This window comes from Corapipo altera, unplaced genomic scaffold, assembly GCF_003945725.1.
Source record: "Corapipo altera isolate COAL_440 unplaced genomic scaffold, ASM394572v1 61411, whole genome shotgun sequence".
In the NCBI taxonomy this organism is placed as follows: domain Eukaryota; kingdom Metazoa; phylum Chordata; class Aves; order Passeriformes; family Pipridae; genus Corapipo; species Corapipo altera.
In genome coordinates, this window is record NW_020884875.1 from 11,873,860 (window position 1) to 11,898,850 (window position 24,991).

At 38.9% G+C, this 24,991-nt stretch overlaps 1 protein-coding gene across 11 annotated transcripts in view; it reads right to left on the reverse strand.

The window, feature by feature from the left end:
- IQGAP2 (IQ motif containing GTPase activating protein 2) overlaps positions 1–24,991 on the reverse strand; it is a 128,594-nt gene that overhangs the window by 4,000 nt on the left and 99,603 nt on the right. For all 11 annotated transcript variants that reach the window (XM_027634590.1, XM_027634598.1, XM_027634594.1 and 8 more), the window contains 18 exons: positions 24,293–24,454; positions 22,947–23,089; positions 21,776–21,946; positions 19,551–19,634; positions 18,798–18,869; positions 18,563–18,632; positions 18,042–18,250; positions 16,735–16,884; positions 15,785–15,948; positions 14,915–15,139; positions 14,173–14,313; positions 13,735–13,819; positions 12,296–12,528; positions 10,053–10,185; positions 8,506–8,608; positions 7,448–7,589; positions 3,890–3,977; positions 2,813–3,025 (listed from right to left, as the gene is read on the reverse strand). In XM_027634590.1, coding sequence (XP_027490391.1) covers positions 2,813–3,025; positions 3,890–3,977; positions 7,448–7,589; positions 8,506–8,608; positions 10,053–10,185; positions 12,296–12,528; positions 13,735–13,819; positions 14,173–14,313; positions 14,915–15,139; positions 15,785–15,948; positions 16,735–16,884; positions 18,042–18,250; positions 18,563–18,632; positions 18,798–18,869; positions 19,551–19,634; positions 21,776–21,946; positions 22,947–23,089; positions 24,293–24,454 — 2,588 coding nt within the window. The remainder of the gene's footprint in view (positions 1–2,812; positions 3,026–3,889; positions 3,978–7,447; positions 7,590–8,505; positions 8,609–10,052; positions 10,186–12,295; positions 12,529–13,734; positions 13,820–14,172; positions 14,314–14,914; positions 15,140–15,784; positions 15,949–16,734; positions 16,885–18,041; positions 18,251–18,562; positions 18,633–18,797; positions 18,870–19,550; positions 19,635–21,775; positions 21,947–22,946; positions 23,090–24,292; positions 24,455–24,991) is intronic.

Sequence of the window (24,991 nt, forward strand, 5' to 3'; positions counted from 1 at the left end):
AAAAAGGCCAATGCGAGATAGACAAGTCTGGTTGCAAAAGGCACAGCAGGAAGACTCCTTAGGCGGTATTGGCAAGACACGGTTCTTTCTGCGTTGTCTTTTCTCCTCAAGAATGAATCTCTGTGTGTTCTCAAAAGAAGCAGCAGCGTTGTATATAGTGTGCCTCCATGTCTCCTGATTGGAGGCCAGAGTAGACCAGTTACATTGATCAATATGGCCAAAGCTAAGATATTGTTTCAGAGAGTCCTTGTATCTCCTCTTCGGGGCTCCTCTCATGCGGCAGCCAGTGGCAAGTTCACCATAAAGCGAGATCTTAGGGAGGCAGTGGTCCTTCATCCTGGAGACGTGCCCTGCCCTACGCAGCTGTGTTCTCAGTAACATGGCCTCAATACTCATAACTGCTAATTGTTCTAGAACAGACACATTAGTCACGTAATCAGTCCAGTGGATGTTTAGGATTGTACAGAGGCAGCGCTGATGGAAGCATTCTAAAAGTTGGTGGTAAATGACCCATGATTCAGATCCATATAAAGATCCATATAAAAGAGTAGACGGTACAATGGCTTTGTAAACACTGATCTTTGTACTTTTCTTCAGGTGTTTATTACACCAAACTCTTTTATGGAGTTTTCCTAAGGCACTATAGGCCTTTGCTAACCTGTTGTCTATCTCTTTGTCAACCTTACCGTCAGAGGAGATGATGCTTCCCAGATAATTAAGCTGCTGGACTGACTTGAGCTCTAATTCGCCAATGATGATATGAGGATGATGGAAAACTTCCTGAGGTGCAGGTTGGTAGAAAACTTCTTTCCTCTTTAAGCTGACTTCCAGCCCAAAAAGCTCAGCAGCCTCTGCAAAGCGAGATGTTAAACACTGCAGAGCTGCTTCTATGTGGGCAACAAGAGTGGCATCGTCAGCATAAAGCAGCTCATGGACAAGAGGATTTAAGGTCTTAGTGTGGGCCTTCAGTCGCCTTAGGTTGAACAGGCTTCCATCGGTATGATATTGGATGTAGATACTGTTTTCTTCATCGAGGTCTGTCGTGGCCCTTTGGAGCATCACGCTGAAGAGGATTGTGAATAGGGTTGGTGCAAGAATGCAGCCTTGTTTCATGCCATTGGTTATTAGAAAAGGCTCAGAAAGTGCATTGCCATATCTGACTTGGCTGTGTTGATCCTCATGAAGTGAGATGATCATTTTAAGGAACTTGGGGGGACATCCTAATCATTCTAAAATCTGCCACAGACCTTTTCTGCTCACAGTATCAAAGCTTTGGTGAAATCAACAAAAGTTACATAGAGTCCTTTATTCTGTTCCCTACACTTCTCTTGCAGTTGTCTGAGAACAAATACCATGTCTATGGTATTTGGCTCTGAAACCACATGGCTTTCAGGTAGAAGTTCTTCTGCTATAGCAGGTATTCATCTGTTCAAAAGTATTCTTGCCAGGATTTTGCCAGCAATGGAGAGCAGAGTAATAACTCGGTAATATGAACAGTCTGATTTATCTCCTTTCCTCTTATACAAAGTGATGATGACTGCATCACAAAGGTCTGATGGTAGTTTGCCTAGTTCCCAACAACGCACCATGAACTCATGAAATTTAGCATAGAGTGCAAGGCCCCCATGTTTCCAGATTTAGGGTGGAATTCCATCAACCCCAGCTGCTTTGCCAATTTTCACCTACTGTATGACCTTAAGAGTTTCTCCTAAAGTGCAGGCAGTATCCAATTCATTTTTCACCGATTGTTGTGTAATGTACTGAATTGCTGAGCCTTGAACTACATGATTGGTACTGAAAAGAATCTGAAGATGTTCAGACCACTGATTCAGAATAGAAATTTTATCTGTGAGAAGCGTTTGACCATCTGCACTAAGTCAAGGGCTTTGAACCTCGTGTGTAGGTTTGTATACTGCCTTTAAAGCCTCATAGAATCCTCTGTAACCACACAAATCTGCGCACAATTGAATCTTTCTGCTAGATTTCTGCCCCAAACAAAATGACTGGGCTTATAGATAAGAAATAAAAAAGAATAGGGCACTGAATACATATGTAGAATGGTTTTTCCTGAAGTAGAAGCAGATGCAGACACATGAACCAGGCAGAGCTTTAAAATGGCACTTCAGAGTAGGTGCAACGTGTTCTTAAGTGAGTAATTTACACATCTGTATATTCAAATATATTTGCAACTTTAAAAATACATATTTGTAATATGTAAATCACTAATGTGAGCTATGAGTAATTTACCCATGAGCAGTTGAAGATAATCCAATATACTAAGATTCTTACAGCCAGTATGGCTTGTGGATGTAGATTTGGTGATTTGTTGACAATAGGCCCTATGCATTATCAGCACCAGGATGGGCACTGCATTAGCCCACTATTCTTGTGTCCTGCCAAGCCACAGCAGATCAGTGTTAATACCAATCAGATAATATTTTGTGATTTTTAAAGTCTTTTTAAACCTTACCAAGACATTAATTCTTAATTGAAACACCATTGAGTAATTTCAATTACTTTTAAAATATAAAAATTTATATTGAAACACATTGTAGTGGTGAAGTTTGAACAGCATTATATAAAATCGGGATAACAAAGGTTACAGTTGTATGTTATTCAGTTCAGGCAGTTATGCAGGAGTGTACTTGCTTTCACTTATTTTGTCAGCAAACATGATTTGCTTCATATGTGGATACTTCAGTGATTTAGTGTAGTAGTCTCTGAAAAATGTATATTGGACATCTCTAACTGGGATGGATTTAGACTAGATGCCTAAAAACCATCAGTATACAGGAAAACATATTCCATTTACCTTGGCAATCTCATTTATAATTTCTTGGTACTTAGTTGCTGAAGACACTAGTCCTGCTTGTTCCAATGTCCGGAGATTTCTCTGAATTTTTCTTTTCTTTTGTTCTATTGGTAGCTGCCCATCTTCAAAAATAGACTGACTGTCCTTCATTTTCTCTGGTGTTTTGGAATCTAAGATGGCACGTTTTTCTACAAGTTTCAAGTTCTCAGATTCCTGGGTAAAAAAATAATTCAGAACAGTTATTTTCCAGGTTATGAGAACTGTTAAACATTCAAGTACATTTAATTCTCAAAGGAGATTATCGAGAATCAGAGTGCAGGCTTTATTTATGTCCTCTTATCACATGGTCTGAAAGTTCTCCATTTACTATGCCTTTGGACATACCTTAAATAACTAATCACAACACCTAGACATGTATTTCAATTAATCAAAATATTTAAAATTAGCCAGATGGTTCAACTACTTCACTGAATTGTGGGAAGACTGTCCAGATCTCACAGGTGTCCTCTGCATGTACACACACTGAAGTAAGCCAAAATGTGCACATTGTTGAAGTGGAGCTTTTTTTAGTGTTGACAGGAAAAACTTCAACTGAGAGCTCTTCCCACTCAATTCCCATACCAAGGATAACAGTAGTTCCACGGGAAGAGGTTTGCTTGTATTTATTAAGCAAATAAACTATATGTCAGGGAACTTGAGTTAAGATACTGAAGTACACAAGGAAAAAATAAAAAGATACAGCAGAAGGATTCGCCTTAGGCTATTTGGTTGTATAATAACATAGCAGAGAAAAGACCCTGTTTACAAAAAAATGTAAAGACAAAAATATTCTAGTCATGCTAGCTTACAGCAAGACTTTATTTTTCATTTCCTCTGTTTCCAATTCTAAAGTTGTTTCCAATTATATAGTAAAAATAAAATTGCAAGTCTCACATTCTAGATCTGAATAGTCTAAAACCAGCAACAAATAATTGTTATAAGGTGGTGGAGAAAGCTGTCAGAGATCTGTTAAGGCTTTCAAATAAGTCTAATAAAATACATACTCTCTTCCCTATTCAGGCACAACGTAGCACTTACCTGTTGTGCAGTGGCTGGTGTTTCTAGTATTTCTAAGAGCGTATCCCCTGGTTGTGTTCGTATTACATCCACAATAAGTCTTTTGGTCCTTTTGAAAAGAATATGTCGATATTACAAAACAGATGTCACTGGACCACCTCTGCATATAATTTCTTCAACCATAAAATTAGTGAGCTCCCCCTTTGTTATAGATTCTTGCTAAAGTTTGTGTTTTCTAGCTTTATATGTTTCAGAGCTTCCATTAATAGTGTTGGACATTGGTTTCAACACATATCTGAATAAAGAAATATGTGCAAACTTCCCTCCTTTTGTTTGAGAAAACTGGCACAGTAAACCAGTTACTGTTAACAAAAATATAAGCAATAACTCACATGTGAATTTTAATTGTGATCATGACGAAACAGCAGATAAGAATATAGTCTTTGAAAAACCTGAACTACTCGTGATTCCATTAAGGGTCATATTTACTGAATAAAGTGGAATTGCATGCAAAACTACTGAACTTTGAAGGAACTTTGTATTTGATGCAGTGCATTTACGCAAACCACTTAGGGGCGGATATTTCTCTAGTAGCAACAGACGAGCATTTCCTTGCTAAAAAAGGGAAGCTGCTTCACCCCGATATGTAAACCAGTTCTTTTTTTGGCAAAAATTTATCTTGTTCCTGCCGCCTATTCATCCACAGTACTTCCAAGAACATCCTGCTTCAGAATTCTATTAATTTAGAGCACAATGTTATAGATATACTTCATTATTCTTAAAAATGAAGAGAAAATTGAAGACATAGCTCAAGTTTCTAAGGCAAATGTCTAAATATGATCAAAATTTCTGTGATGACTTGATTTAAAGTGATAGTATACTTATATACAGTTGTGGTTTTGTTGGTGTTTTCAGTACAAGAAATTCTCAAAAATTCAATGAAGTAGGATATTTATTTACTAATATACAGGCAACATCCAAACCCACCAAGTATTGGGGTATGATCCAAGCTTCCCTGGAGAGGGCAAAGTAGCACAGGCAGACCTGATCACTGCTCCTTCCATGTCAGAAGGTAAGCTGCTAAACCTCCTGGAAATGAGTTAGCTCATCCAGAGCTATTGTTAACTGCACTGAGCAGTTTTAGCCCATTCAACAGACTCTGAAGGACTGGTGCTAAAGGTATTTTTCCTTCACAAATTCTCTTGGAATCCCTCCACTTTGCCATGAAGAAACAAAATAAAAGAAAACAGCGAACAAAAACCCAAAACAGGAAGGTTTCCTAAGAGTTGGTTCATTTGGGCTACATTCATGCATTGCTGCTTTCTCTGCCAGGCAAAACTTTTGTCAGTCTTTGGTGGTCACCACAGTCTACATTAGCATATGTGGGATCCTGTTACTGTTTTATGCACTGTCTTAGAAACAGGTGCTATTATGGTTGATAAGACGCAAGGCTTATTTCCACTTCCTTGCCCCTGAACTTCCTCTCCCTGCTTACCAAACCTGCTCAGCTCTTGTTTTCTAGAAACACCCATCTTGGGCCTTCTCTGGCCACTTGCTGTGCCAAACACTCAAACCATGCAGACCAGGCACCTTACATCGAGTCCCTTAGACAGAGGTACCAGAAAATTTTAGACTTCTTCACAGGAGCCTTAAAACTATTTAGAAAGCAAATATATCAGTATTTCTATTGAAACAAGAAATAATCAGAGAAACAGTTATGACCTAAATTTTAGACAGGTGCCCAGCATTTCACAGTTGCAGTAAAAGTCTTCTCTGCAGCTGGGGTAGGAAAGCTAAACATCTGTACTTTTCCTTCTCTTGCGTAAAAGCTAGCAGTAAGTATTTTGACTTTTGATACTGCTGCAATTTAACACAAGTTGCTAATTATTCTTCTGTCAGATTTCTCAAAAGATGGGAAGTATTACTTAAAAGCACTTACGCAACAGAGTAGTTGAATTGTTTTCTTAATTCCCATGCTATTGTTTCAACATATTTCCACACAATGTAGAGCATTGAAGAAATTTATTTTGGCATTGATTTTGCATATTTTTGCATATTTTTACAGATTCAACTAAGGGATAGCATTTTACTCCTACACGCAGGAAGAAAGGGCAGGAAATACAATTTTCAATTTTTTTTTTTTTTTTTTTTTTTTTTAGGGGCCAGCAGTAGACATATCCTTTTTGTAAAACCAGCTTGGAAACAGCTCTAAAGTCTTGGTCTCTGGAGTACCAACTGACTAAAACAGTTTTGGTTTGATAGTTATTGAAATCTCTTTGCTTTAGATCCCATGTTATATTTGATCATAGAATCACAGAATCAACTGGGTTGGAAAACCTGAAATCATCAAGTTCAACCCTTGATCCAACACCGCTGTGCTTACTAGACCATGGCACTAAGTGCCACATCCAGTCTCATCTTAAAAACCTCCAGAGATGGTGAATCCACCAGGTAAGAGGTTACAAAAAATCTCAGTGTTTTCTACTATAAGATTCAGATTAGATGTTCTACTATAAGATTCAGATCAAAAAAGCACAATTATGGTGGAAAAACTCCTCCTCTTTTTAGAATGAACAGTAACAGTTTTCTTGCACTTAAAAATCAGACTTTTTTCCCCCTCAGACTTTTAGCAGGCATTTATGGTTTTTATAGAAAAATTGCATGATTATATTAGCTAAAAAGTTTCTTCAGAAGTAACACTTCATGCAGTCTAATAAATCCAGTTTACTGATTTCTGATTTAAAAAACTTAACAGATCAGAATTGAATTACAGCCCATATCTACTCTCCTAGTTATTGCAAGGGTGTAAAATCTTTATGTTGTATTTCCCTTTAATGTGAACTTCTGGCTTTCACATATGTGGGGTATGTATAAGCACAGTAATAGAGGAGAGCAGCATCCTGTTCTCTCCCCTCGTTCAGGTTGTACCAGGAACTTGAAAAGGCCAATCCTTATTCTGAACAGAGAAGATGGGTAACAGTGATTTTCTATTAAGTGCTTTCATATAAATATTTTTTACTATAAAGTAGCTTATATCCCAGGGTATCCCAGTAGCCGTTTCTTAATTTGTTCACCAAATAGAATAAACACAGCTTTCTTTCCCTGGATGAAAACAAGCACTGTCCCTCCTGAAGTGACAGTTGCATCCTTTTCAAATGCCTGATGTCACTATGTCAGGGACGTGTTTCCTTTTGAGGAGGAGGAAAGCACAGTGTGATACTGTCTGACCCTTAGAAGTCTAGACAGCTTTTCATCTCTGCTTTTCCCAAGGCTGTATTATTTTAGAGCAGAATGCTTTTACAGTTCCATGAACAAACACTTACTAGGTTAGATAAGGATGCAGTCATGCTCCAAAACACAAGTGGCAGTATATTTATTTTCTGGAAGAACTGACAGTTCCTCTGACTTTTGCAAAAGTCTGAGTAGAACTGAACACAAACTAGATTTTGAAAACTGAGTGCACTCAGCACCTCAGGAGTGCACTTAGGTAGGGCAGCAGTGTCAAAGCAATTGTTTTAAAAGAGAAACAAAACAAAAAGAAAAGCATTGTCAAAATATAGGGGTTTGAGCAAAACTTACTTTATCATCAGGCTTTTGAGATCCTGATCTTCACCTTCTCGTAACTCATATTTGCTTGTTAGAGACAGTGATATCTCTGTTTTTGCAAGTTGATTCAGCGTGCTTTCTTTGTTCGGGTCATTGGGATCAACAGCTCCTTCCCCTGAAAAGAAGCGTATTCTATTTCAAGTTTTCCTACTTTCCCATGATTCAATTAATGAAGCAAACAAGTGCCTAGATGAATCACTGTAAATAATCAGAAATATTAAGTTCATTAAATAGCCCACATATTCCTCCCAGCAGTCTTTTTTTTTGGACATTGAATGATCAAAACCATAAGCTAGCTATTTATAAACCTGGTTACAATATTTTAAAAGTGACACCAATCCTTGCTGTTCAGGCTATTGATGTGCAGAATACTCACATGTCTTCTCAAAGAATGCTACAAGCAATTCAACATCCTTTGTCCTAACATGCAGTGATAATGAAAAAGTGAAAGAATAGCAGCTATGTTAACAGGCTATTCACTTGGAAGTTGTTGTTATCCATGACTCCTAGCTACTTTCTAAACATTTCACACTTTTCTGTGATTAATTCAAGTTAAATGTCAGTCACATGCATTCCTTTCTAATAAATTTGCATGATTTTAAAAAGTCATTTGAATAATTAAGTATCAAAAGAAAAAAATAGCTGGTTTTAGAATTCTCCATACACTTTTTGTAAGTTTCTAGCCAGCACTAGCCAACTTAAGATCAGATTGTTAAAAAAATCAGTTATTTCCTATCTGCAGTGTAAGCACAACTGGATCATTCTGCTCAAAACATTATTAATTTTTGGATTTTGAATCACATCATTAATCTGTAGAGTGATTACTGCAATTAGAAGAAGGTCAACATGTTTACTTAATAATAAGTTACTTATTGTAACTCAGTGTTACAATAAGTGTTCAGTAAAGAATTCTCTAGTAAATAAAGGATCAGAAGCTATTGCTCTGAGAGTTATAAGAGTATTTAAGTCAAGCCTCTGTTTAATTCTGCCCCTAAAATGAAGTTACCCATAAAGACAAAAAACCAGCATACCAAGAAAAGACTCTATATCAGGAACAGGTCCCAGACCCTCCAGCAATTCATTCAGCAGGTCATTAGTTTCAGTGGCAATGGCATCCTTGTGTTCCAATAGTAGCTATAAATAAATGTAAATGAAATCATCATATAGAAAAAACTTTACTGGTACCCTTATGCTTGAAAATAAACCTGGAAACTAAATGCTGAAAAACACAGACCTAGTACAATCAGAATTATGAAAGACCTTCCCAAGGCAGGGAATCATGCTTGATCCTGGACTACAAGTTCAGAGTTGCCCTTGCTGTAAGACAGCTTGCTGTGCTGCTCTAGCAATCATCTCTGAACTGATGGTGAACGTCACAGCTGAGCAGAAGTGTAAGGTTTGTGATTAGGACTAACGAAGTCCTAATTGTCAAAGATTAGTCAGAGAGTAAGGGGTGAAAATCCCAAAAGGGCATTTTGCTGCTATATCCTTAACAACACACAAAGGAAGGAAGACAGTGTTGGTGGATACGTACTTTCTGTGTATCCATTACAGTAGTTTACAACAGTATCAGTGAATGACTATATTTTGTAAGTGATAAACCGTCTATGCAGCACCTGCTGCATGTAATGGACATGTTATGCTAGACATGAGACTCACTAAAAGGAATATTTGATAAAGATTAGTGTTTACATAAAACCACTTATCATAAACATGCAGTCACAGGTCTACCCCTTAAAAATTAAAAGAATAGGCACAAAGTCAATTCAGAAAACATGTTTTTAGCAGACTTGGTTATAAGTTTTCACTTGAATAAAGCTAACTTATAATGTGGTCTACTGTGAGTTGAGTATTCTACCTTTTCCATAGTGTATCTGATAATATTTGTGAGAAGTTCTTTGTGGGGTTTGTGGGATTTTTCAGGGGTGTGTGTTGTTCTGGTTGTTTTTTTTTTTGGTTTTTTTTTTTCAGCTTGGGGGGGGATATACACACAGGGGACATATTGAAGCCAGAAAACAGACAGTAATAACCCAGTTTTAGGAGAAACATGTGGTAAACATTTAACTTACACCCTAATGAGTCATACTACAGACTTTCTGTTCATCTGTTCTTTACCCGTGGTAAAAACTGGCATGATGCCACAACTTCAGTCTTTCTGAATCAGATGTTTTCATCTGCGTCCCTCAAATCATATGACAGAATGCCAGAGTCAAAAAATACAGTTTCTATTCCCACAGTCAAAGGAGCTTTTTCAAATTGGTGTCACTTTCTTACCCAAGACAGGAAAGTATTTTTAAATATGTTAGAAATATCACACAAGATTAGAACATAAATGTTCTTCTCCCATCAGAAAATGTTATATACTAGTTATTACTCAAGTTGTTGCTTTTGCATGGAAGCAGTTGGTGGGTTTTTTTCCAGGACAAATGCAATCTAAAGCTCAATTTCAGGACATTTCAGAAATGAAGAAATTATCTCAAAAGGAAGAATGAAAACTAGGTTTTCTTCAGAGACTGTTGCAAATATTTGATAATCTGTATGCTTTAGTCTGTTGACTAGTCTGTTTTCAGTGACTTACTGAATGGGTATTGATAATTTCTTCGATGGAGATATATATGACAGGTTTGCTAAGGGTCACCATGTCTGAGTATTCATCAATATTGAATTTCTCCTCTGGTTCAGGAACATCACATGCTGCTTGAAAAAAATTCCTATGAGAAAATGAGAAAGACTTTAATAACTGTCCCTTATAAATTCACTTTATTTAGCCAGTATAAAAATAGCCACACTTGACATACGTTTATATTTCTCTTACAAACTGCAATCTACCCTCATTGTTTCAAGGAACCTTTTGAAGGCAACAAATCAATGCAAATGATGAACGGTTCTCTTTCTTGGATAGCTGGTGGAAGACTGTTTTATAGGTAATTTTTTTCCTCCTTTTTCAACAAGGAATGAAAACTTGGTAAATATTAAGCATTTAGAGAACTCTGTATTTAATGCTCTAGAAGATATAAAAGGATTTCCACAGAAAGACTATCTGATTTTGTGAAGGCACTTTGTAGTATGAAGTGTGCTGAGAAGAAATTACTTGAAATAGCTGGACAAAATTACCATTTGGCCTACAAATGTTTACATTGCTGTTACACAGAAAGTGAGCTGCTCAAAATGACAGAAAATGCAGTACTGGTTATAAATATAAGACTCTTGAAAGGAAAAAATGCAGAGTATGGGGAACTGAGACCTGCTTCTAAAATGACAGTGGTGTCTCTCCAAGTTACTGACTTCTTCAGGGATGTGCACAAGCAGCCAAGGACCAGCAGGGTCCTACCATCAGAGGACCACTTTGTTTTCCAAAGAGAGGACCTGAGTTGGAGTAGCTAGGAGAAACAGGGTTTTGGATGGTGCCTACAGGGTTGCTCCAGGAGCCATACTGCTTTCACTGTGCCAGCCCTGTGGTGTTGAAGAGGATACGTGTCTCAGGTTCAGAGGACCTTTAAAGTATTAGAAAGAAAAAATAAAAAGAAAAGGGGAAAGGACTGGGATTCCTCAGTTTGGAGAGGAAAAGAGACATACAAATCAAGTTGTACAAAATCACAGGGGTGTTGCGTGAGATGTGTGCAGAATTCATTAATCAAATCTAAAAAATTATGGCCAGAGGGTTATTCAATGAAACTGCAGGAAAATTTTAATTTTAATCTACAGGTTGCTACCTGTAGGTTAATTTAACCTTCTGGTTGCTTCTTAAGATATCTGCAGGTAGAGGTTGTGGGTGCATTTGATCTCAAAGACTGAGGAAGGTTTGGACAAATTCCTGCACAAGTTCAAAATGCAGTTAAAGATCTAGGCAGGCCTAGTAGCTTTTAACATAGCTAATACTGCACTTGCAGATGCTGGCTGAGTAGAAGGGGAACAGACAGGTGAGGGCAGCCACTATTGGTGTTTAAGAAGGGTTTAGTTAAAGTACAGAGCACAGGCATACAGATACTCAATTTTGTAGAAAGATAGCTTACTTAGGAGGGGGATTCTTCCTTTTGTAGTGATCAAAGGGCCAACTGGAGTTGGCTTTCTCTTTCATTAGCATTTTTTATTTTTGTTATAACACTTTCTACCCTATTGCTGCTTCATGTTCATGTTATGCCCTTAAATACTTTATTAAAGATTACTAAATATCTTTGTATTCATGGATGATCTCTCAAGGAAAGCCATTATATGAACAGTGCATTTGCTTTCATGAAGGGCAGTCACTAAAGACAAAAATTCTGAGTGCAAGTTTGTCACAAAACTCAACAATACTTCAAAGTAATAATAGCAATCACCCCAAAGATGGACAATAATCCCAAAGAACTTGTGTCCCAGAGTGTAGTAAAACACACAGTTTTCTATGACTGTGAAAGATAAAAGGATGAAATCCATATATAATCTCTCAGCAAAGATGAAAGACTAAAAACAAAACCTGCAACTTTTTCCTGACAAGTAAGTTTTTTTTCCTCAGACAAAGATTCAGCTGTACTTCTAACTCAAAGCAGACATTATTTCTGCTGGGTAATGAATTACCTCACTCTGTTCTCACAGTCAGTGTTTGCAGTAAGGAAGCCTTCCTGCAACCAAGGCAGCAGATATGATCTCAAAGTAATGCTCAAGCAAAAATACAACCTGTTACTCCTGCTCCAGCTTCCTCATCACCGAGTATTTCACTTTGTCAGATCACTCCACATCTTTAACTCTGAGCAGGAAATTCTATCAGCAAGGAGTCCACCTGCCTTACCCATGCTAGAGGAGAGCTTTTACTGTGTAGGTGTTTGTGAGGGCTTTGCATACCTGAACTTCTGGTAGGTCTGTGAGAGGTAAGTGTTCATAGATGATAGGTGTTCACTTTCTCCTTCAAAGAGTTTGTTAGAAGCAGCGTGCTGGAGGACTTTTGCCACACAGCCTAGGTTCCTCCTCTGGTCAGGGTGTATCTGGCCCCCAGCTGTCATATCAATTATATCAAAACCATCAGGAGCAACAATGGCAGGGTTCATGTAGCGATAGTACAGAAGGTTGCCGACAATCTAAAAGAAAAAAAATTAGAGATTTTCCCTTTACATAAAGTAATGACATCTTATAAAACATGATCAGTCATTTCTACTTCTAAATTAGACCATATGAACTGGTGCTAGAAGAATCCTTAAGACATGTTACCTATGTGGCCTTTTATGTGCTGTGCCTCCTACAACAACTCTGAACAACATTTTTGGGCTTTTACAACCACATTTTGTTTGATGCTGGCAAGGCATGGAGTTAAACAACTCCTCTATATTTTGCGAGGTTCAGCTTCAGAGGTGCATCCTCTGAAGGGCTGCAGATACTGACAGCATTGAATGCATTCATAGATAAGGGACCTATTATTTCTTATGATGAATCCAACACAGCCCTAGAAAGCTAGAGAACAGAATTTCCAACCTGCAGTTTCTATAACAATGCTACAGTAACTCATGCAGATGGTGATTTCAAATAATTCCTGATCTCCTAAACAGGCAGGACTTTTCATTCTGCAATTTGCTTTAGCTTGTATACAGTCAGCTGCAGAACTTCCAACTTATATATTTAAAGGGTCTTTTTTCTGAAGTGCATGTAGTTCTAATTTGAGAGAGTTGCCAGTCTCTCAGCTGGCTGGAAGGCTTATGGAGCAATTCCCCTAAGCTCTCTGACAAGGCACCATGGCTGGGTTAGGGTAGCAATGGCCAGTGGAAAGTACCATCCTTATCACGCACACTTTACTTTTCAGATATTTGTACCAAATATCATTCATACAACTTTTACAAGAATCTTAAGTATAATATAATGACCTACTTGAAATTCAGGGACCTTCCTCATTATACTTAAATTACAATTTCTTAGTATGGTAACAACTTCAGGTGAGGGGAGAGGAAAAAAGAAGAGACTACAGTGTTCTCAATGAAAGGATTGCTCATGCCAAAGACCTCAGTACAAACTTAAGTCCCAAGATGATTCATATAAACTCCAGCCTTCTAAATACAGTTACTTTCCAAAACAAGTTGGGCACTATCTTTCATAAGAATTACTGAGTACCCAGATTAACATACCTAGCTTGTGACAACAGTTCCCTTTTCCCCTTTCACAACCCTTTGCAACTCAATAAGGAGTGCCAAATTCCTTCAGTTCCTGGTGTTCTCAGTTCCTTAGAATGCATAGTGTCAATAAAAATCCACTTTGCATTAAAATAACAAGCTGCTGTCTTGCCCTTAGAAGTCTACCTTTAATAGTTCGTCTTCTGTTGCATCCGGGAATTTCTCATGGAGCGAGCTTTTCAGAACTTTGGCTATATATCTCATTCCATAACTACATGTAGAACAGATGAAAAGGAAAAATATTGAGAAAGGCTTAGATGAAACACAAAACAATCATTCTAGTCAGCTTAAGTTATTGCTTTTTGCCCAGTCCCTTGAAACACACAATGAGTTGATAATGGAAAATACAAAAAGTTTCAAGTACAAGGAGAGGTTCACCAGGCTGCTAAAGCAAAGTAGAGGTTGAGAAACCACTCCCTCTGCTGGGGAAGTCATTTGAGAGACACATATCACAAGCCTTTGAAAACATAGAAAAGATTTTAAAGGATCTCCATCACAGAGTTTCAAGTGAAGCTTCACTGTGCACATGAACTTCAGCTTGGAGAATCCTAACTCAGCACTTACGGCATCATATTGAGAGAAGAGAATATGGACGTGAGAACTTTGTCAGTTACTGCTCGCAAACTCTGAATTGATGATTCCAGTTTGTTGACCACTTCTGTGTGTGTCAGTGCTTGTTCTGTGGTTACATCATATGGCAGTTTGCTGCAAAGCAAATGAACAGATATTTAATGAGACTGAATGCATTTGAGAGTAAAATACTTTCTTTTATTTTCTTTGTAAGGGCCATCAGTGAACAAAATGAAAGTCAGACACAAATACAGCTGAAGTTGGTTAAGTAACGAAAGTCTCAGATGCATTAGCTTCCTTTTTTGGAGGTAAGAAGTTTGCTTAGGTGGCGGTACATGTCATCATGTACCTTCATTTAATTACAAAAGGGAAGTACGAATATAAGGCATGCATCTCCACATCCCAATTCCAGCATAGCTCATCAAAAATCTGGGACACTACTAACATGATGTTATACAACCTGAGAAAAAGACTATAAATCATTCCATGGCATAGTCTATTACACTTGTAAAGATTAAGTAATTGTCCATGGAAGGTCATGACAAGGAAAGTGATCCCTTTGTTGCTCAGAACAAGTTAAAGTACCTGTTTTTCAAGAACCTCTCCCAAAAATCTCTCACTATGCTGCAAGAAGATGAGGACGGGATGCATGGGCACAAGTACGATTTGTCAGAACAGGACAGCAGAACTGAGGGATTCATGTATATTGTACAATATGTCCAGCATCCTCACTCACCTGGCCTCACCAGTCTGCATTTCTAGCTGGTTTACCCATGACTTGTAAACATCCACCGGACTAGTGTTGATTACGAGGGACTTGTCATCCATGATCTCCTTCACCACCGGGGCCAGCAGTTGGCGCAGAGTGTTCTGTCCGCGAGCACCTCGATTGAAGCTGACGACCATCTTAATGACAGTGGGATTTCCAGTAACAATATCCTGAATCTGGTCTACCTTAGAGCTGTATCAGGAACAGAATAGTTCTCAGCTTTGAATTATGTATGCAGTTGTCCGTATTTTCAAACTCCACACTTTTAAAATTATCCTATTTCTACAATAATAGAAATATTTATACAGTTTATACAGTCTCTTTCTTAAGGCTTTTATATAAAACAAGGTTATAGAAACTACCGCCTGAATTCTGTGTGTATTATAGCAATTTCCTGGGAACATAGCTTACTTAGTGGCAGCTATATATCTCTAATTCGGACCCAAATGCCTGTTCAGCAAATATCTGTTAAGGGCATAAAATAATATTTTATTGTTTCAGGATAAGGCACCAATCTTTACTTACAGATCATAAATTTACATAAAGAATGAAAATACTTTCTCCACCCTTAAATACCAGAGAAGTCTTAGCATCTTTTTTCAAGTCATTTTTTTTATACAAGAATATGGTCCACCATGGAAAGATTTTGTTTCTTAACTGGCAATCACTTGAGTTTAAGAATAACTTACTTAGAAAACACACTTCTCTAATAACAAAAAATATGTATGCAATTTTAGGGTGATTTAAAGATTAACCACTGATTTCTTTTAGGCATGAAACATTCATTGAACTGTCTACAACACAAACTAACTAAAGCTTTCTTGTGAGTGCACATACGTTATTTCCTCTTCTAGAGCAGTTTTGAAGAGTTTGAGAAGCAGATATTCTTCTCGTTGATTGGAGGCATAGTTGTATAAAGTGAAGATGACTGTATCCATAAACTTGGTTGATTTGTTTTGTGGCATCTGGAAAATCAGCTTTGCCAAATACGTGGGATTAGTCTACAAAACAAACAAATGACTTGCATACTATTGTCAGGACAAACTACCCCCACTTGAGGGGCAGCTTTCAGTGTTTCTGTTCATACCAAAAGCACTTATGTTGACTCTCATATATGTCACTTTACCATGCAAGTTTTACTTTTCTCCAAATCCTAATGCAAAAGAAACACTGAATACTGCACAATCAGAGATCTGTGAGAAGCACCATTAAGGATTTTATTTACAGTCTGTGGATAGTAACTCTGTGCATCAAGCCTATGTATCCAATGACAATGATATTTTACTAAATAGCAATGGCTATCTACCAAGAAAACATGGCATACTACATGTCTGCTTTAGAGTTAGAGGCATCTGCCCTGGGAGGATCTAAAATTCTTCTAGAAAAATGTCAGTGAGGTGAGATAAAAAGAGCACAAGAACAGATACATTATATGCTGTCAGCTACATTGCAGACAACTTCCTTTCAACCACATATAATGCACAGTAATAGTGACAGTAATTTTTATGGACTAAAAGATATATGGAGGAAAACATTTCTTTTTAACTTCAGCACAAACTAAAGTTATACTCAAACAAAAAACAGCCATATTTGTTGCATATTCTAAAGACAGCAAGGATTTGCTCGATTACAGGAAATATTAGAAGTTGATCATAGTGTTTGCTGCAGTCTGCAAATTATTTGGAAATATTTTCATAATCACTACTACAATCATTAAAACTAAACAGTAGATTTCTAGTTTTTCTTTAACAATTTGCTGCCATGTTAATTTTTGCATTAAAATTTACCTGCAGAAGGTAGAACAAATGTTGATAAGCTTCCAGTTTTTTTCTTCTCTCTTTACTCAAACCTTTGATACCCTGTTTGTCTACCATAACCATCTCCTCCAGCTGACTTTTGCTCTTCTTGTTAAGTTTCTTACTGTGCAGTACCACATCCTGCAGACAGATGATAATCTAGATTATATATTCACAAAACAAGCAAATTGGAAAAATGAATATTTCCCCAAACGTGTTAAATGTGGTATTACTCCAAGGGCCCTAATTAGCAACTTTGTGTATTTTGCTGCTCTATTCATTAATCTGTCGAGGACCAAGAATCAGAATGGGAACGATTTCAGAAGTGGAAAAATATGTACAGCGATTGAAAGGACTTTATGATGCAGACTTTACAGTTATTACGTATATACACATTGTATGTTTCCCCAGAATTTGTATCTCCTGGGCATGTCCAGGCTTGTTCACTTCACTGCTTCCCTGCTTCCTGGCTGGAGAAGCTGCAGAAAGGAGAGAGCCTCGATTCGCCCTTTCCTTCTCCGGTTCCTCCGACGCTCCTCCCCCTTTTGCCTGTGTCACAATCCTGATTTGTTCTCCTCCTTGTCTGTCTCATGCTCCACCCCAGGTTCTGGCCCTTTCCCTTCCTGAGCTGATAAAAAAATCACACGTACGCTTCAATAAAGCATTCTATCTGCACCCTACCTTGTCTCCTGAACCTGTGCTGTGCCACAGCCCCATCCCCCCTTTGGACCGCGGCACTAACCAGTCTCCTAAACATCTTTATCTTGTCACCAGTATGGTTTGCCAACAATGCCTGTATAGGGATCTGATCTCCTCTACACTCATTCATGATTAATTAACATTGAACAAGTTTTTCAATGTGATCAGAACTCCATTCTACCACAGAAAAGATATAAAAGATTTTAAATCTGCCAAGTAGTTAGTATTATCCACAACTAGCAAAAGACAATGACATGCAACTCGGGACAACAGAACAACATCTAGCACAAGACAGAAACAAGTGAAGAAACTGCTTAATTTACTAGGAATATTTTAACCAATTGAGCTCCTGAGCACTGGCACAGGTTGCTCAGAGAGGTTGTGGAGTCTCCATTCTTGGAGATATTCAAAAGCCATCTGGACATGGTCCTGGGCAACCTGTTCTGGGTGGTCCTGCTTGAGCAGAGGGGTTGGACCAGATGAACTCCAGAGGTCCCTTCCAGCCTCAGCTGTGCTGTGCTTGTGTGACCCTGAGCTCTCTCAATATGTAGAAGTGCTCAGTGCATGCTGCCAAGGGAGTCTGAACAGAGCTTGCTGACCTGAAGAGTGATTCTGTTTTTCACAAGCAATCCAATCTTTATATCCATTAAGTTCAAATCCTTCTCCAACTGTTGATTGGATCGAATTTTTGTAACCACTTCTTCCCTTAACCTTGTTACTTCTAGTTCTTCTTGAAAGTCTAGGTCACTTTGGTCCAAGAGGTAGGCAAATTTGCGCAGAACAGTCAAAGGTGGATTTTCAGCACCGACTATAGTTGAAGAAAATAGACTTGTTAGTTGACATAATGAACACCCCTAAAACCTTCAGGAAACTGATATCTGTGCAGAAAAATTCTGAACTGCAGAGAGACATTTATGCCAGTGAGCACTATTTTTGTCATACTTTATAGTAAGTATAGCTATGCAGAATAGTTTCAGCTGTAGAACAATTGGTTTACGAACACTTGCTCCTGCTTTTGAAGTTGAATAGGAGACTGAGAAATCCCATATGACAGTTAAAAAAAAAAAAAGACTGAACATACTTGTCCCCAAACATAAAATATTTAACTGTTACCACTTACTTAGTGTTCTGTAATCCTCCCTGGCTTTGTTTGCTCTGAGAAATGCTTGTATCTTCACAATTTGGTCATTCTGAAAGGGACCAAGATTAGGCAAAAGGATCTAGTTATAACACACTTCTGCTCAGAAACATACTGCAAAACCTGCATTCTGTTTCCTGAGTTGCCAAAAACTGCTTGTGCAGTCGTATTTCCCTATTTCATTGCTTCATGTTCAAAACGGAGAAAAAGGACTTACATGATCTTTGAAGTATTGCAGACGTTTCCGGTAAGCTCTCCTTGCTAGCCACATTTTGACCCATGACTGAATCTGAAAATTAAATAAAAACTTAAAGGACACTGCACGATCTTGTGTGTGTGTTTTAAATTTGCTTCTGAATGTCTGCTCCTGTAGGCATGCTGTTCTGGCATGGCTTCTGGCCATAGATGACTGTAACACCAGGGTCCTACTGGCCAGTGTCCAGATTAAGGGGTTCCCACTGAAATAGCAAGTTGAGTTCAAGGTTCTACCACCTGTGTGTAGCATTAGCTTTGAAAGTAATTTCTACCTTCAAATCTCAGCTCTCAGTTCTAAACCTGTCTCTCTCAGAAACAGGAGATCCTCTCACAATATTCCATCCATGATCTACAATCTAATCATTATAATGTCCCATTAGCATCTCAGAAAACTGAACACTTTCCAGAGAGTTAGATTTCACAGCTTTTAGGGAAATAACACCCTATCATCTCAAATGTTTTCAAATTTAGTATGGAAAAGGAAATATAAGGAAATCTCTATTAAGTGCCCCTCAAGTTCAGCAAAGCCTGATAGAAGTCCAACAGAGCTTCCAGAAGCAGTTTGCTTGAGATGTCAGTTAGACAACTTTCAGCACCATGCCCATTTCTGGAAACCCTCCAACTTGTGCTATTAGTCTCTGAATTCCAGGTGGTGGTAGAGGACTAAGCCAAGGGATGAAATGTATTGGGGCCCCAAAACACACTGGGGTCTTACCTTAACAATAGCAGCAACATTGCCTTGAAGCATCTTTAATCTGTCAACATAGCTTTTCCTTTGTTTGAATCCTTTCCAGAAAGCCTGTTTAATAGGAGGCAGGAGACCATTACCACTAGTAAGAAACTAATATTTATTAAAATCTACATATATACCTAAAATCATTAACAGTGTTTACCTTGTAGAGGAAAAGTGCCATTGTGATAAAAAGATGACTGAGACGTGAGCAAGCTTGCCTCTACTTTTCAAGGTGATGTGATACATTTCATGTTAATTTTGACCAACCTCAGCACACTCTGTTGTCCAATGCCATTTCCTTTACTCCCCTGAAGTTGTCCTTAGTCTTATCACCAGTACGCTCACATTCTTAGCATCCCAGTCACTGGCTTCATCCCACATAGTGAAGATTGCCAGATCTTACCCATTACTCAGCCTCAGCTTCCATCCCTGGAATAGTGTTGGAGTGCCTCAATCTGGAGGCCATGTGGATGATAAGAACGTGATCAGGAATAGTCAGCATGGATTCACTAAAGATAAGTCATGCTTGATCAACCTGATCGCCTTCTATGATGAAATCACTATCTGAGAGGGGAGAGCAGTGGATATTGTCTACCTCAACTTCAGCACAGCTTTTAACACTGTCTCTCACAACATCCTCATAGGCAGACTCAGGAACTGTGGGCTGAATGAGTGGACAGTGAAGCGGATTGAGAACTGGCTGAGCAGCAGATCCCAGGGGGTCGTAATCAGTGGCAGAGGATCTAGTTGGAGGCCTGTCACTAGTGGTGTCCCCCAGGGTTCCATGCTGGGACCAGTATTGTTTAACTTATTTACCAATGACTGGGATGAAGGGACAGATGCCTCCTCAGCAAGTTCACTGATGACACAAAGCCAGGAGGAGTGGCCAATACCCCAGAGGGCTGTGCTGCCCTTCAGAAGGACCTCAACAGGTTGGAGAGATGGGCAGAGAAGAACTGTCTGAAACTCAACACAGGCAAAAAGGTGTCCTGGTAGACAACAAGCTGTCCACGAGCCAGCAGTGAGGCCTTGTGGCAAAGAAGGCCCATGGTATCTCTGAGGAGGATTAGGAAGAGCACTGCTGGCAGGTCAAGGGAGCTGATCCTGCCCCTCTACTCAGCCCTGGTGAGCCCACATTTGGAGTCTTGTGTCCAGTTCTGGGCTCCTCAGGACAAGAAAGACATGGAGCTCCTGGAGCAGGTCCAGTGGAGGGCTACAGAGATGATAAGGGGATGGGAGCATTTTTCCTACGAGGAAGGGCTGAGGGAGCTGGGCCTGTTCAGCCTCAAGAAGAGACAACTGAGAGGAGACCTCACCAGTGTATACAAGTATTTGAAGGGAGGTTGCCAAGAAGATGAAGCCAGGCTCTTCTTGGTGGTGCTGAACTGTAGGACAAGAGGCAACAGGCAGAAACTGATGCCAGAAAATGAAAAGTCAATCCCAATAACAACTACTAGTGGTAAAGATGTTCGTCATAAGGAATCATTAAATTTACTGTAGATTAAAAAAACCAGTTGTACATTTCCCCCCCTTTTTTCTTTTGTCGGGGAGTGGGTGGTGGTGGTGATGGTGTGTTTGATTTTCTTTTTTTCCCCAAGACTGGAATAAATTTCTCCTAATAGGAGCTAGCTATTTCATCATTTAAAACCAGTGTGCATGCATCTGTCAATATTTACACCCTGCAGAAAGTTTCCTTTATACTCATTTTGGGGTTCAGCAAAATGGAAACTTCCTAGAAATACTGCCGGAGAACACGGGGACAGCTACCACTCCATACCCATCTATGACTTCATGGAGTAGAGGCAAACCACTTCCAACTGGGGATAGTCTAGAGAGGAATGTATTTCTTAAGTCGTGCTTTGCCAAGGAATTTTTGCTTCAATACTTTACAAATATCTTCTGGTCTTGTACTGAGCATAAATAGGTGTAAACAAAAAGATCTGAGCACGTCAGAACAAAGCCAGGGCTATGTGTTTCTAAGCTTCTCCTGAGTAACTTACACTGGAGGTGGATATGACCCATTCTTTTAAAACTGTATCTTTGTTATATGAAAGCACATATATTTACGGATGTAGAAGTTAAATTGCTGCTAATGAAAACAGGGAGACAGATCTCTTTGAGAATTTTTTCAGTGGTAATCAGCCACATTACCTGTTACATGCAGAAAGCTGCCCAAACCACAATACCTTCTTGTTCTAGAACAATACCTGTATTTTGATGGCAGATGGTTCCTGGTTTTGAAGATATGCTTTTCTTTCCTGATGGTTTCTTCTGACTAAGAATCCCCTTGCTCGGGCTTGCAGCCGAACAATCAGATTTTCATTAGCAAGCCACAGCTGCTCTCGATTGTAATCTGCTGTAACTTGCCCAACGATTTTCTGTTAAGAGATCACGGAAAAAGATCATTTAAAAGCAAAAAAAACCCCTCAAGGCAAAACCATCCTGGAATTTGATCTGTCTTCTCTCCATCTCTGCAGCTTAAGCTCACCCTATCCAAGTCCCTCTAATTTGCCCCTAGATTTTATTCAGTAAGAAGAAAGAGCCACTTTGCTACCACTGAACTGTATATGAAGGGTAACTGAACTGCTTTTGAGCTTCAGTTATTCAAATAAATATGCTATTTTAAGAGAGTATTTGTTATATTTTAGGAGAGTTCTGCTTTCCTAATACTTGTTTTGTACAAGTCATACATCTAGAAGTACTAATTGAATCAGTGAGTTCTCTGTTGAGAAGGATTTCAAGTACTGCTGCATTCAGAATTTCACAAGGACATACACTGTGACTTGAGTTGTTTGTGTAGAGGAGTATGCCTGTAGCTTAGATGAGCTGCATCAGAATATAAGAAGAACAAATTGCTCAGAAGCTCGTGTGATCTACTTTGTTGTAAGTTATATTACACACTAACACAAAATCTCTGTATAAGGGAGTTTAAGTAGCATGCTCATCCTTCTGAATTTGGAGATACAAAAATGCTGTCAGAGGATTAGATTTAAACAGAAAATGGTAGTTCCACCTGCAACCAAATACATCATAAAATTCCTTGCCATAGGCCAACGCAAAGGCCAGTGCAAAATCCAGACAATATAAAAGAATATGGAAGCAATCAAACTTCCCTCCACTGGTGTCTGCTGGTGGCCATTAAAAGGAATGAATGCTGTAACTTCCAGTCAGGAAGTCCCTAAATCATTGCCAGATAGTAGACAGGAGGCTGTGCTATCACTGTTTAGACTTATTTTGCTGCACTTGCCAGAAGCAGATACTGATAAAGTGATCTTCAGTGTCACCCACCACAGCCTCTCAATATTGCCATGTCTCACGCTCTTTCCCTCAAATGTTTATGTTGCATTTGCAATAAAAGCAAATGTTTCAACTACTTACCTGGATTTCTTCACCAGTTAACCATGAAGTTTTTGGTACAACTCCTTCAGGAGTGTTACAGGTACCTTCCTCAGTTTCCACATTGTAGTAATAATCATACATGCTTTTCATTACAAGTTTAATCCATGGACTTTCATTAGAACCTAAAAGCAGTACACACTATTAGTACACATTTGTGCCATGATAAATTACAGCTCTCCCTACCCATTTCATCTCCCTGCATTTGCTATGAAGCCATTTTACATGCAGAATCACTATATATCTTGGCCCAGTTTGTAGTAAGGATTTTCAAAATACCCTGTTAGATAGATTAGGGTGATTCCTCTAGAATGAAACAACTATAAGGTTAGTGAAGCGGCTATGAGGTTGGTACAGATCCACTGCCAGCCTCTCCAAACCCCCATGTGCCAAGTTAGCACTCCTGAAACACTGTGTGTTATGTCTTCCATCATCACTCATGTAAGTGGAACTGAGACTGTTAATAAAAAAATGTTGCTCTTGTCTTCTGTCCAAATGCTGGACTTACTGACACTTACCTCACACAGGACATTTCCTATATCCATATAATTTTCTTTTTTAGTGCTTTGGTAAACAAAGCTTTATCCTGACAGGCTGCAGGCAGGAAAAGCCTCATATCCGCATAGACAAAAGGCCCCAAGATAAAGCTGGTAAGGTCAGTTGGTCAAAATGCCCTCAAAATACTCATGTTGTGGAATGAAATATGCCCATCTACTGTAAGAAAGTGTACTATATTGGCAGTATTTATTTTAACTGTTAGCTAACTTTGGCTGCTGTTAGCTATGACCAGCTTTTGCAGCTTTAATGTGACAAAACATTCCATCATCTTCCTAAGGGTAGATTCTAGCCCCAGCTTTTACTGATGACTGCTGCTCTGGCAATGCACAGGGACTATAAATGGGCTGTGGACAATGTCAGAGCCTGGCTTGATCTTTGGCAGTAACCTGTAAGGCTGAATTGTGCATCTCTGCATCTGCTAATAGGAAAAATAAAATGTTATTAGAGAGTAATATGGCTTTCTGAGAGGATGGACAGTTGCAGAGAAGCTGCCCTAAATTCAATCAGAGGCTATGTTGAGATTCTAGAAAGTGTTAGCTAGACTGGAAATCACTAGACTTGTTTCTCAAGTACTATGGTTTGAATGATCTGTGCAACAGTTCGACATCATGTAAAAAGCACTTGGAAAAGTATAACATTTGTTAAAAGGTTAAAAACCTGCATCTATCTTCCTCGATTTACAGTGATTTTAGGCAAGTTTTCTGTTCTAGCTTTCTGGTTGCCCCAGTGATATGGACATGTGGAACTGTCCTATTCAGGAAGGTTTTTACCTTCTGTATTTTTGAGGTTCTTGGCTTCAGAGAGATTCCTGAAGTAGGCTTCAGCACACTCAGGAGTGACTTGTAATCCAAACTTGGACTGAAGTATCATTAGGACTGGCTGTAAATCACCCTTCTCCAAGCTCTTGTTAATCGCTGATATTCCAGCAGCCACTAGGTAATATAATGATGTAGAAAATTAAGTGTCTTATACTTTATGTACCCATAACTCCAGCCTCCAGCAACTTTGAAAATGGACTTCTAAGGCTGGCACACACAGACAGCATGACATACACAGCAATTCAGTGCTTTACCCATTTGCAGCCTCCATTGTACTTGTAAGGACAAGTGTTTTGGAGAACATCAAGCGTGTTAGGTAGAAAGTGTGTCCTCCACCCAGACCGGGGAGAAGCCACAGTGCAATTGAGAGCAGTCTAGAGGGCAGAGCTGCTCCCCAACAAGTGACACACCAGATTACAGGTAGGGCAGGGGTTGAGGATGGCAAGTCCCCCACATTCAGCCTGCCCTAACAAACAGGCCATCATCTGCTGATCACTTGGGAGCCTTCTAGAGGTACACAGAATAATTCGGTTGCAAGGTGTAAACCTTTAAATTCACATTTACTGTAAAAAAAATGGGAATTAAAACTGATTGCCTTGAGTAAGTCCTTGCAGCAACCTAGCCAGCATCCTGAAGCAACCCTTTCTTGAA